This window comes from Micropterus salmoides, unplaced genomic scaffold (assembly GCF_014851395.1).
Source record: "Micropterus salmoides isolate LMB-PRFRI ecotype aquatic unplaced genomic scaffold, ASM1485139v1 Ms_hic_scaffold_10, whole genome shotgun sequence".
Taxonomy (NCBI): domain Eukaryota; kingdom Metazoa; phylum Chordata; class Actinopteri; order Centrarchiformes; family Centrarchidae; genus Micropterus; species Micropterus salmoides.
This window is the reverse complement of record NW_024040041.1, coordinates 6,449,127-6,461,238: the sequence shown is the minus strand read 5'-3', so window position 1 is coordinate 6,461,238 and position 12,112 is coordinate 6,449,127. Positions and strand designations below refer to the sequence as shown.

Here is a 12,112-nt window from a genome sequence, read left to right as displayed (position 1 = left end):
CAGAAAAATTCTCTGTACCAGTTTTTTTGCATGCCAGCAAGACTGTCTTCCAACAAAACCAGGTGTTACAACAAATGCCACAAAACAACATAGGACAAAGTCCTCTAGTGGAATTATGACATGAGCAAAGGAAGAAGTAGTATGATGTTGTTTTAGTATGGAGCAAAACATCTCCAGACAGGTGGAAGCATAGCTGCAGGAGTTCAGTCGCTGTGTATTGGAGTATCTCTGTTGTTGGAGCTAGCATGAAAGACAGGGCAGTCCAGGAGAGCACAAACCACACAAACATCCTGTTGATCCACATTGTTGCCGGCGCTGGTGTTGAGCCAAGCAGGTAGAGAAAGCAGCCGAGTGGGGAGTGGGAGCCCCGGTGGTAATGTTACAGGTTAGCTAGTCCAAACAACAACACCGGATAATCTAATCATATGCCGATGTGGCCAGATCAGACTTAACTTAATTCTGTCAATTTTTATTTTTTTGCTTTTCATGCATTATACAAAATTTTATGATATTAATACTAGGGCTGGACCCGAATATTCGACCGTTGGGTACACATTCGAATTTCAATTTTGAGATTCGATTATTGAGATTTTTTTCGCGCGCCTGACCTCCGCCGACAGCAGTGAAAGTAATGCACCAGTTAACATCAAAGGGAAAACCAAATGAAGCCCTCAGCTGTGTGGGAGCACTTTAAACTGAGTGATGACAGCAGTAGTGTGGAAGTTATGGTGTTTATTAATTTTACAATTGCTTAATTTCATCACAGATCAAAAGAGTCAAATTTCCTACATTTTAAAATTAATCAGTAAACTGTAGGCTAGAAACAAACAACATAATGAACACATTTAAATAATTACATTAGTCTGATTGTATAAGAAGAGCATTTGGTCGTTATGATAAAAGTTCAAAGTGAGTTTTTCATAATAACGTGTTAGATTTAGTTCTGCTATCGGAAATACCGCTCTCCGTCTGGACCCCCGCTCAGCTAAACTATTCCCGGATTCTGCTCTGGACCTGCTCCTATCACATTCTCTCACTCTGGACACTCAGCTACGGTTCCCGCCTGCACAGCAGCCACCAACACGGTTCGGCACGCATCCATTTAGACTCTGCCTTGCTCTTCACCTGCTCAATAGGCTATCTGATCCTTTTAACCTGCAATAAATATTCCTCTTTTATCTAACTCCTCCCTTTCTTAGTCCTGCACTTGGGTCTGCTAGCCTAGCCATAACAAAGTTAAAAACACAGTTATAGTAGGCTAATATCCATTTACTTAGCCTAGCTAGAATAGATAAGAATAGAATAAATAGAAAGAGCGCTCTCTCTCACTCGCGCACACACAGACGCACCAATGCCGTTATGTCTATGGAAGATTTTATTGGACTTTACTCTTATTTGTAACCCACAGAAAACAATCCACAAATGTGTACTATGATGCGCAAATATTTCACTCTCTACAAATGTGTATTTTTACATTTGTGATGCGTAAAATGATATCCACAAAAATACAGAGTGACTTCTACACACAAAACAGTTTTTGCAAATTGCTTTCTGTCAATTTGTGGTTCATTTGTAACTTCTATTTTACACATTTGTGGAATTTAGTCCAATGTGCACTGTGGATATCTGTAAAAGAAACTTACACAAATATCTCACTACCCAAAACATGTATTTTTACATTTGTGTTGTGTAAAATCATATCCACAAAAATACAGTGCAATTAGCAAATATGTACAATTTACTCTGTACACACATATTTTAATTTCACATACAAAGTGTTATTTACGCATTTGCGGATCATTTCCTGTCAATTTGCAGGTCACGTTACATTTGTGACTTCTTTTTACGCATTTGTGGGATTTTGTCCACTCTGTACCACAGAGATCTGTAAACAGAGATCTGTAAATGTGAGAGCAGTTTATTAGCTACACCAGCAGGTGGCGGTAGCGACATTGCCTCTCATGAGTTGTAAGACTATCCATTGCAACTTCTGCTTCCGAGACACAACTGAACTCTTCTCTATCTAAACTTTTCTGTACAAGTATATATAGTTTACTATTGGATACTTTATCAGCCCAAATGACACAGCTAACACAAATTAGACCACAGATCTCCATTTGATAAGATTTTGTCCCAGACACGCTTATCAGATAGGATATTTGCTTTTAGATGTTTTATTACAGAAAGTGTATGAAACCCATGACCCAAATAGTCATACGTTCGTTCATTGTTACTTATGGATGGAATTATGGTGAAAACTATTTATTCTTCTAATTTTAATTACTGTCCCGAATTTCGCCCATTCTCATCTGGTCACCCTAGAAAGATCCCAGGGGTGCACACACACACACACACACACACACACACACACACACACACACACACACACACACACACACGCACTTCTGAAACCAAACCTGACCCAGGTCCACCAAAAAGCCCAGACCGCCCCTGCATACTGTGGTTTATTTCCACAACACTGAGCAGCCCTCAGTGTTGAGCCGCGGCGGCGGTGCAGGCACAGCTGAGCAGCGTTCACACTTCATCAGACTGGTAAACCGACACCTGTCTGCCACATTCACCCCGCCGTCTCCTTTCTGTGTGCGCCTGCTGAAGGTGTCGCTTCGGTCTTCAGGTAGGCTATGAAGAATAAACACAGCCAACAGGCACAGACAGAGGCTCCGAACCGACTCGACATGTCGAGCTTCGAGGTGACTCTCCAGCAACTCAACGATCTGCTGACGGACGACAGCGGCTTTTACAGCTGGCCGACTAAACACTTCCATGAGGTTTACCCGAGGATCTACGTCGGCAATGCGTGAGTCATTGTTGGGATCATTTTGATAACACTCTTTTTTTCTCTACACAAAGAGATGTTATTGGTAACATTAGAGTGAACATGTCTGCATAAACAATCCCCATAGATTCTGTACCTTGTTTTCCTTCGACCGCAATTAAAAACAGTCAATCCCAATTTCATCACCCCTTATTCCTCTAATTATCTTATTAGCCTGTATTCTATTAATGTGGTGTTACATATTTTACGACGATTGAAGCAAAATCATGTGTTCCAATAGGATCATTATTATAATATAGCCTACCACAAAAGACGATAACGTCGACTAACCTGCAGCAAGAGATCACCTTTAAAATCATTAAAGCACAAATTAACGCATTGTGACTTTTTACAAGGAGCCTATTATAGGGTCCTACATGTGCTCTAGAATTATCTAGAAGTAGGCTATTAAAATTAATGCCATGACATCCCATAAGGTCATTAGGATCTAATGTTACCATAATTAACCACTTGTGTGTTTCATTTAGGTTATATTAAAAATATGTAGGCTAGGTTTTCCTGCCTGAGAGTGAGTGTCTGCTCACTGACCGTGAAGGCATTACACAACTGGAGCCATGAGGGTTGTTTCAGACAGAAGCTTGTTTAAATTTTGAAGAGGTAGAGGAATGTTATAAAAAGGCAAACAGCGTCAGAGGTTGCAGGAATGGAGAATATGTAAAATAACTTGTGAGCTTAACAGTCAGTCCCCTGTTGACTAAAACACCCCAGAGTGCCCAATATTTCAATCTCTGCAATTACTGACCTCTCCCTGTATCACTGTCAACATTAGGTGAGACACACACACACACACACACACACACACACACACACACACACACACACACACACACACACACACCACATGCATTATATTTCAATTTTTTATCTTTCTATTGTGAGACTTACCTTGTTAACTACTCATCATGTGTTAAAATAATAGTTAATCATTTTAGGAAATGTGCTGTGAGTTAGCTGAGAAGATCACCACTCTCATGTCTCTGTAAATTTGCAGATAGACTCAAAATAGAGGGTAAACAGTTAGCCTGGCTCTGTCTAAAGGTAACAACACCGATAAATAAGAGACTGGAACCAGCAGCTGATTAACTTAGCTTAGCTCAACTTGTTGTTTTTACACTTCTACACTTTTTATACATGTTAAACAGACAAGATTTAACATATTCATTTGTGAGCATGAAAGGTGCTGGTATGCAGATTTATTTTACCTCAGACAGTTCCAAGCGAGCAATTTCTTGCTGTTTCTATTTTCCCCCAGCTGGGCCAGATGTTTGCTGGTCCTCTCGAACTCTTTAAATATTCATTCAATAAAACACTTTGGTCCAATAGAGATCCATGCAATAAAAGTTTAATGTAGAACCAATACAGAGTACATGTGAATCAGTCCACATTTTAGTGAAAAGTAAAATCTTCATTGCAGTCAATCAAAAGACATATTATTTAGTAATCATCCAAAAGATTAAAGCCTTGTTGTAATTATTGATAGACTGATTGATCAGCTGCACTCACAAGGCTGATCTGCAGGCAGCCTTGTCAGAGTGGCCGCATTGGAATGATATAAGTGCTCCCCCTTGTGAGTTTTGGTAGGGTGGTGAATAAGTCACCATCGTATTTTATCAATGTTAACTCGTTTCTCCCATCTCATTCTCCATAGAGAATATTATACAGTTAAATCATGTCACTTCTAACAAACTGTACCCCACTCTCCCTTAAACACCAGTCACGTTCTGAAATCTGCAGCATAACCCAATGTATCTTTCTATTTCATTAATTGATAAATATTCAATCTAAAACTAAAATGTTACTGGCTAAAATAACCGTGGATATTATGGCTGTATGTTGCAGTCTGCACTGTAACACACTGTCTGATGGTTGAATTTGGTTGAATTTCTCTTATATATCAAATGCTGATTAACAAGACCTCTTATTTTTCAATAATGAATTCTATGATTAATAGAAAATAATTCCACTTCAATATTCTAAGCTAAGCTCACTGGCTGCTGGAATTATAACTCTTGAAGAAGCTTGAAAACACAGCCTTTCCTAACTGAGTTATTAGGAGGAGAGACTTGTGAGTCATCGCAGTGTAGTTCGGGAGAGAAAACCCCTATAGGGTCTCCTTTATTCCGCTTGCCTTCCTATAGGAGTCATAATGGACGGAGCAGAAACACTTATCTGTGTCTGTTATTAGACCAGACGCCCTCGCAAATATAGTCTGGAACACACAACTGCACCGACACATCTCTGTGAAGCCTAGTGAAGAGAGCATCCGCCCACGCATCGTTCTCTCTCAGAGCGGGTGTTTTTTTGTTTTGATGTATCTGTCCTGGTTCCACTGGTAGACTGTGGAGGCGTGACATAGCTTTCAGTATTAGCACCAGTGTGCATCGACTCTATTTTTAGCTCTCTACATCTAAAGGACAGGAGGAGCCAAGTGGTACAGCAGTCTCAGAGGTTCACAGTGGAAAGCAGCAGATCTCTCTTTGGTACAGCAGTGCATTTGTATGATAGAAGAAGGATAAGGGAGAATGAAAGGTTAAGTCTAATTGAAACCCACACGAAAACTGACCCTGTCTGTGAAGATTGTCAGTAATCCAGATCATAGTTATCCACTAAACTGAAGAAGCCTATTTGATGAGAGGAAAATGTCTTCATGTATGTTCAACCAAGTCCAGTTGCCCTTGATTTTAACCCACCTTGGACACGATGCTAAACACACTCAGCATTAGTAGTATGTGTGAATAAGCTCTATAATTTCCAGCGACCTGACCCGATAAGCTGATGAAGATGGATGGATGGATGTGTTATAAATTGTTTTGCTTACCCATCTGATGCAGGTTTGTGGCTATGAACGTGATGCGTCTTAAGCGCCAGGGCATCACACACATCCTGAATGCTGCGGAGGGAAACTCCTTCATGCACGTCAACACCAACGCTGAGTTCTACGCCGGCACGGGGGTCATCTACCATGGCGTGCCAGCCAGCGACACCGACCACTTTGACATCAGTGTTTACTTTGAAGAGGCAGCAGACTTCATCGAGAAGGCGCTGGCATACAAAAATGGAAAAGGTCAGAGGATAACAGAGCTGAGGTGAACTGAATCTGAAATGGTGTTTGTTTTTCTGTGTAAAATGTGGATCTGTGCAGATCTGACTGCTTTTCTCGTATTCCTTAATTGATCCGATGATGACACTACTAATAAAAGCTATTTTTTTTTAAACTCACACTGTTTTTATTATGTTGAATACCACTTATACCAAAATATAGAAGAATGATACTGTACTGTACCTGTATTTTAAGTAAATGTAACTTTTGAGTACAGAGCTGCCAACTCTCACGCACTGAGCGTGAGACTCATGCAATTGACACTTTTCACACACCCTCACGCCATACATCAATTTTCTCACGCACTGGAAAAACGAATTTTGCCCATAACTGATTGCGTCGACTCTGCGTGATTTTACTCCAACCAGCTGATGCGACATCGGCGGATGCTGTGGCAGGAATTAAGCGAACCTGCTCTCGCGCAGTGAGTGACAGTTCGTGATCGGGTAATGTAGCTGGTAGAGTTTTGCAATATAAAAATGTAGAATCTGAAGCACAGCCTTGCTCTGTTGGGAATGTGAACTGCACAGAGCTGCTGAAGTTAACGAGAAGTGTTTTCAGTTAGTTTCGTTTTTCACAGGTCTCAGATACAGTCCCAAACTGGTTCTATGTCTGTTTGTCAGGGATTCTATCCTATCAGCAGAGCAAGTAATGAACAGCAGAATATTATAGTATATATATTGTGAATTATGATTAAATGATGACGTTATTATAAAAATATTTCTGGAGATGTGAGATTACATAGATATGCTGGATAGATGCAAAACGTTTTGAATATTCAGTCCAGGAGTCTCTAACTGAATTAAAATAAATAAATTTATCCTTGAGGTGAAAAAATGCCACATTTAAAGAGGAACACAAAGGGGAGCGAAAACTAAATCATGAAAATTTTCACCAGAATGCAGGAAATTGAGTGTTCAATGCTAAAAGACCTCCCCTCTAAATAAGTGGCTACTCCATTGCTAAAGGAAAATCTATGCTCTTACTAATTATGTACTAACCTATAATATTCCATACATTCTCTAGAATTAAAAGAAATACAGTCTCTGGTTTTGACACATAGATTGTGGGGGGAAGACTCCCCCCAAAATTAAGGCTATCATGTCTGGAGGTTGTCGAGTATCCTGATCACACTGATCTGACCATGATTATTGACTTGGCTTTTCTTCTTACACAAACATGTGGCTGTGGCATGCAGGACTAAAGAGTGATGACCCCGACCCCTGCGGTGAGATATGACACAGACGGCATAAAATGAACTGATCTCCATCACAGAATCTCACTCCAGACTAAATTGAAAAGTTGGCAGCCCTGGAGTATGTCACATGTTCACACTGAAATAGTGAACTCTCCAAAAAGTCAGTTGTCAACGCAAAGTAATTTACTGACTTTTTGACTTCTGCTGGTGGATGTGTTTGACCCACTTGCAAAGTGAAAAAGGCATACTATACAGTCCCTGATGGGGGGCTGTAATTGAAGGTCAATATTAAAGCTTCACTAATCAATGTTATATAAACAACCGGTCACACGACTGTGTGTAATGTGAGAGGGTTCACTCAGACCACACATAAGTATCGCTTGAGTACAATTTACTCTGATGTAGTTCATTGTTTAGGTTTTTCATACCTCAAAATGTACTCTTAACAACTTTTTTTCCAGCTGCAGCTAGCAGCTTACACTACAACTAACTAGCTGGTAAATGTGGAGCATTTAGCAACTAAAGAGCCAGAGTTGGAAACTGTGCTACGTGGAAACTTATCTGACAGGAGAGTGAATGTTCGACTTCACCCAAATAATAATAATAATATTCTCCATGTCTGCTGAATCTGTAAATAGACACTGGTTTGTTAGCCATACCAACTTTACAAGGTGACAATATGACTATGTGTTTATTCTATACCTTTTCCCGCTATACTGTAATCCCAAAAAACGAATGAATGCAGCTTTGAACTCCAAGGACTCACATGCTCTGTTGTGAGTTTGGTCAAACTTGAACAGTTACTCTTCTTTTCTTCCGCAGGTAAAGTGTATGTTCACTGCAGGGAAGGCTACAGCCGCTCGCCCACCTTAGTCATAGCCTACCTGATGCTTCGCCAAAACATGGACGTCCACACCGCGCTGGCCATGGTGCGTCGGAAAAGAGAGATCGGACCCAATGATGGCTTCCTTCGCCAGCTCTGTCGGCTAAACCAGAGGCTGGCTGCTGAGGGAAAGTAAGCAAATGAGGCAGACAAGGGAGCAGACAGACTGTAAAGAAAGAACAAAAGTATGCTTCATTGCACTTCACTTTCTTTCACTAGTTTTATAGCTTTAACGAGCCTCAGATCTGTGAGGGAAAGTTCTGGAAGTGAGGATAGTGGAAAATGTTTTCTGTAAGACTAAGGCTGACAGCACTGAGTGTATGTATAGTACAAGATAGTACCTCTTACACTTAAAGTATGTACAAACAGTATTTTAACGTGTGTGTGCTCAGAGTAACGCTGGTGATACCATTTGCTGATCGTACAATGTAATGTGTAAATCGAGGTGCACTGCATTCACTAAGTGTGTTTGCATACGCTCCCCTATATTCTGAAAATTTGATTTACCTGCAGGTCTAAGTGACACTGAATAATAATCAGTAAGCATATTTTTTGTGTTCTGTATAGTTTGGTGTGTTTTCATGCTGCTCACTATTCCAGAGAACAATATCAAAGTATAAAGGGAATGTTAATACACATTTAAACTTCACTGTGGGAACTGGTGAAAAAAAATGGTGTAACTGATGTGATACTGCCACCGCCTTTTCTCATCCAGCCTTCTGTCCCCCCTGTCCATCTCTCTTCCTCCCTCCTGGCATCGTGCCCTTTGTCTTCTCACTCCTGCAAACACTGCCAAATCTCTCAGTCCCAGTCGCTCCCAGAGGGGATTTCAAGAGGACACTGTGATTTTTCATATTGAATAAGATTATCAGGGTAGTAGCATCATACAAAATTAGTTTTTGTCCATAATGCCTAGTATGTTTTAGAAAACTGCACAATCTTTGACTTACTGTATATTGCACTCAAGTCTAAAAGCCTCAGAATTAGTCTCAGTCAAAAATGTGTCTTGCTGTTATGGTGCTTTATAGGAATTGTTGACACTATTTCATACTGCAAAATAATGACAACAGGTGGAAAACGGTAGAAACAGCTAATCGGCTCTGTCTAAATGCACCTATAAAGGGAGCAATTAACATGTTATATCTTGTTTAACCATCCGAAAACTGAAATATGCTGGACTGTTTGTTGGCCTGGCACAGTAACGTCTGTAACCCCCCGCCCCCGAGAAAACCACCACGTTTTGTTTTACCATGCGTAAGTGTAAACAGACAGGATATAACATGTGAATTATTAAGCTTTACAGGTGCAAGACTACAGCTACCCAGGCTAGGCTGTTTCAAGTATTTGTGCTCAGCTAAGCTGACTGGCTACTGGCTGTAGCTTCATATTTAGCGTACAGATTTGAGAATGGTATCAATCTTCTCATCTAACTCTCGGCAAGAAAGCTAATAAGTGTATTTCCCAAAATGTCAAACTATTCCTTTCTTGCCAACTTTGAGAGATGATTTGTCCCACATTCTTACATCAGGCAACTCTTGACAGTTAGAAACATGCCATGTCACATGTCAGGTGACCTATGACTTTAAGCCAAATGCTCCAGTGAGTAGAACAAAGCCGCTAAAGTCTCTGATTGTAATTTAAACACTGCCAGAATGTGAGATGTCTGTAACTTGAACATTATTGGATAACTTCTCAGTCAACACCTTTGCACATTTGTGTGTATACATTTTATAGTATACAACAGCATGCTTTGTAATATACATGTTAGCCACAGCGCTGTTTATATTGCTTTGTTATTGTAGCTATGTACATTGACTGAGTCATAGAGTGCATATTATTTGTCACAATGTACATTATTAAGGGTGTGTCTTGTAAATCACTATGCATTACTGAGTAGGATGTGATGTAATTGGTTATGTCTCAGATTATGACACTGCTTACATGAAGTGCACTTTATCTAATGACACTTGTGATTGTTGTTGCTCTCTTTTCATACAATCAGTAATAAACTGAAAATTACAACGCTGATTTTCAAAGTATTGATTACTGGTGTGACTAAGTGGATTGTTGACTGAGGCTGCTTTCTTGTCGTCCTGTCTGACTTACTTCTGTAAGTCTGAAGATGTAACACTTAATACTATACTAACATACAAAGGCAGAGATCTGTCAGAAAACCTTAAGTTGAGAAAAATGGGTTTAATGTTTTCAGGCTGACTGGGTACAAAAACAGATGGCTAGAATTTAATGTCATCATTTTATGTATCCTACAAATTGTTGACATAGACTGTGTTCAGGGAACATGAGGGAAACACACAATATAAACAAACAAAATCCAATATTGACACTTTACATTGACCATTTGTTAGTACAAAGTCCTTGCAAATGAATGTAAAAAAAGTATAATTTAATACATTTTAATATAATATAGGGATAACAAACTAAATGACTAAGATAATGGCTTATAGAGCTAGCTTTAACTGGGTTTAGCTGTGTGGTTCTGTTCTGTTTTTAGCTGTGTTTTGTTGTAACTGGATATTTAACAATATGTTTTCTTTGAAGTCATAGCATAAAAGTATATGGTAAAAAAAAAAAATAGTTTCTGCACTTTGGCTTTTTTAATTGCAGTAGGGTAGATGATGGACTCCTGTTCAGTAATCATTTTGTCCTGTAGAGGGAGCAGTAAGACTACTGTAGTTGTCCCAGTGCTAAGATCAGTCAACAAGTCACATAGTAAGGTTTCATCAGCATCAAAATATCGTACAAATATTAAAAGCGTCAACTACTAATAAAGCTACTTTTCAGCATTATTCTGTGATACTTGAATAAGCTTGCTTGGTTTTAAACTGATGCAGCTTTACCTGAGTAGTTTCTATAGTACACTACTACATTTTCATATACATTACAAAAAATTATCTACACATATAGAATTTAAAGGAGCAGTCCAACTGATTATACACATCAGTTTATAAAACAGTAAACAGTGGTATACCTTCTGTGGCTTATCCAAAACCTTCTTTACAAACTAGGAAATAGCTGTGAAAAGCTGTGAAATATGGTCACAGTCTCCCCTTCTGTTTTTCCAGGACATTATGATGTGGCGGTGAAGTTGATCTTTGACCTTTTGGGTAAAAAATGCCAGCACTTCATCGTTGTATCCCATTAAACATCTGTGTAAAATTACACACAATTTCTACAATTTGCTACAATTTCTTCTCCCTACTTACATTCGCAACCATCATATTGAAACTTGTTAAAATGTGCAACTTCATCTCTTTAAAAATTGTCATTATCCTGAACATCAAAACAAAACCAACATCACTCACAAGTATTAACACCACCCTCTACTCTCTGTTGCTTCCCTCTAAATCCCTGTAACTCCTGTAAATTCTACAAATGGCCTTTTAATGGGAACCTACTTGTCTCTTATTTACAGTGTTTGCCATCCACATGTTTTGGAGCTCCGTTGTGGGGCCTCTCTCCCTTAAATTTTCTTACCTACTCGTCTATTTCTGTCACTTGTCCTCTCATCTTCATACATGCTCTCTCTCTCTCTCTCTCTCTCTCTCTCTCTCTCTCTCATGTCTGTCCTGGTCTGACGCATGGAGTTGACTCAAGGACATGTCTGTTAGGAGAGGAGGTTAACTCTCTTACATAACACCAGCCTGCATGAATGAATCCATGGGGGTTGGGCAGCCATGTGTTTTCAAGTGCATGTGTGCGAGTGGTTTGTAGGAGTCAGGTGGATGCGTGTAGTGAAGTTTGCCTCCACCATGTAGACACTCAGTATTTGAAACAGTTTATTTCTAACTGGAAGACCCATTTTTAGCCTCTTAAACCCTGCTTTGCAGCCAATCATCATTCAATCCAACACAAAGTAATTTGAGATTCTAGGGGAGATCCCAAATTTTAAAATATACCACATATGCATAAAATGATGCACAAGACATCCACAGTATTTACAATTGACGCCATCATGCAGTCATAAAAAAGTGGAGCATTAGATATTTAATTCACATGCCTTGAAAGATAAACTGGAACAAGCTGAAACAAAATATATATACAGAGTCAGACAGT

General features: G+C 39.5%; 1 protein-coding gene across 2 annotated transcripts; it reads left to right on the top strand.

The window, feature by feature from the left end:
* The first annotated feature begins 2,483 nt into the window (after positions 1 to 2,483).
* LOC119882442 (dual specificity protein phosphatase 3-like) lies at positions 2,484 to 10,074 on the top strand. Of its 2 annotated transcripts, XM_038692489.1 has the most exons (4): positions 2,484 to 2,818; positions 5,689 to 5,921; positions 7,156 to 7,185; positions 7,978 to 10,074. In XM_038692489.1, the coding sequence occupies exons 1-4, from the start codon at positions 2,643 to 2,645 to the stop codon at positions 8,172 to 8,174; spliced, it is 636 nt and encodes a 211-aa protein (XP_038548417.1). In that variant the 5' UTR covers positions 2,484 to 2,642; the 3' UTR covers positions 8,175 to 10,074. The 2 variants fall into 2 exon arrangements, with proteins under 2 accessions (XP_038548417.1, XP_038548424.1); XM_038692496.1 differs by lacking the exon at positions 7,156 to 7,185 and having other exon boundaries at positions 2,486 to 2,818.
* The last annotated feature ends 2,038 nt before the right edge of the window (positions 10,075 to 12,112 follow it).

What these genes read in the sequence shown, in the direction of transcription:
- LOC119882442 (XM_038692489.1), top strand. Translation starts at nt 2,643, where the DNA reads ATGAAGAATAAACACAGCCAACAGGCACAGACAGAGGCTCCGAACCGA. An exon ending in AGGATCTACGTCGGCAATGC is followed by an intron (nt 2,819 to 5,688) that starts GTGAGTCATTGT and finishes CATCTGATGCAG; the next exon opens with GTTTGTGGCTATGAACGTGA. An exon ending in GGCATACAAAAATGGAAAAG is followed by an intron (nt 5,922 to 7,155) that starts GTCAGAGGATAA and finishes TGTGGCATGCAG; the next exon opens with GACTAAAGAGTGATGACCCC.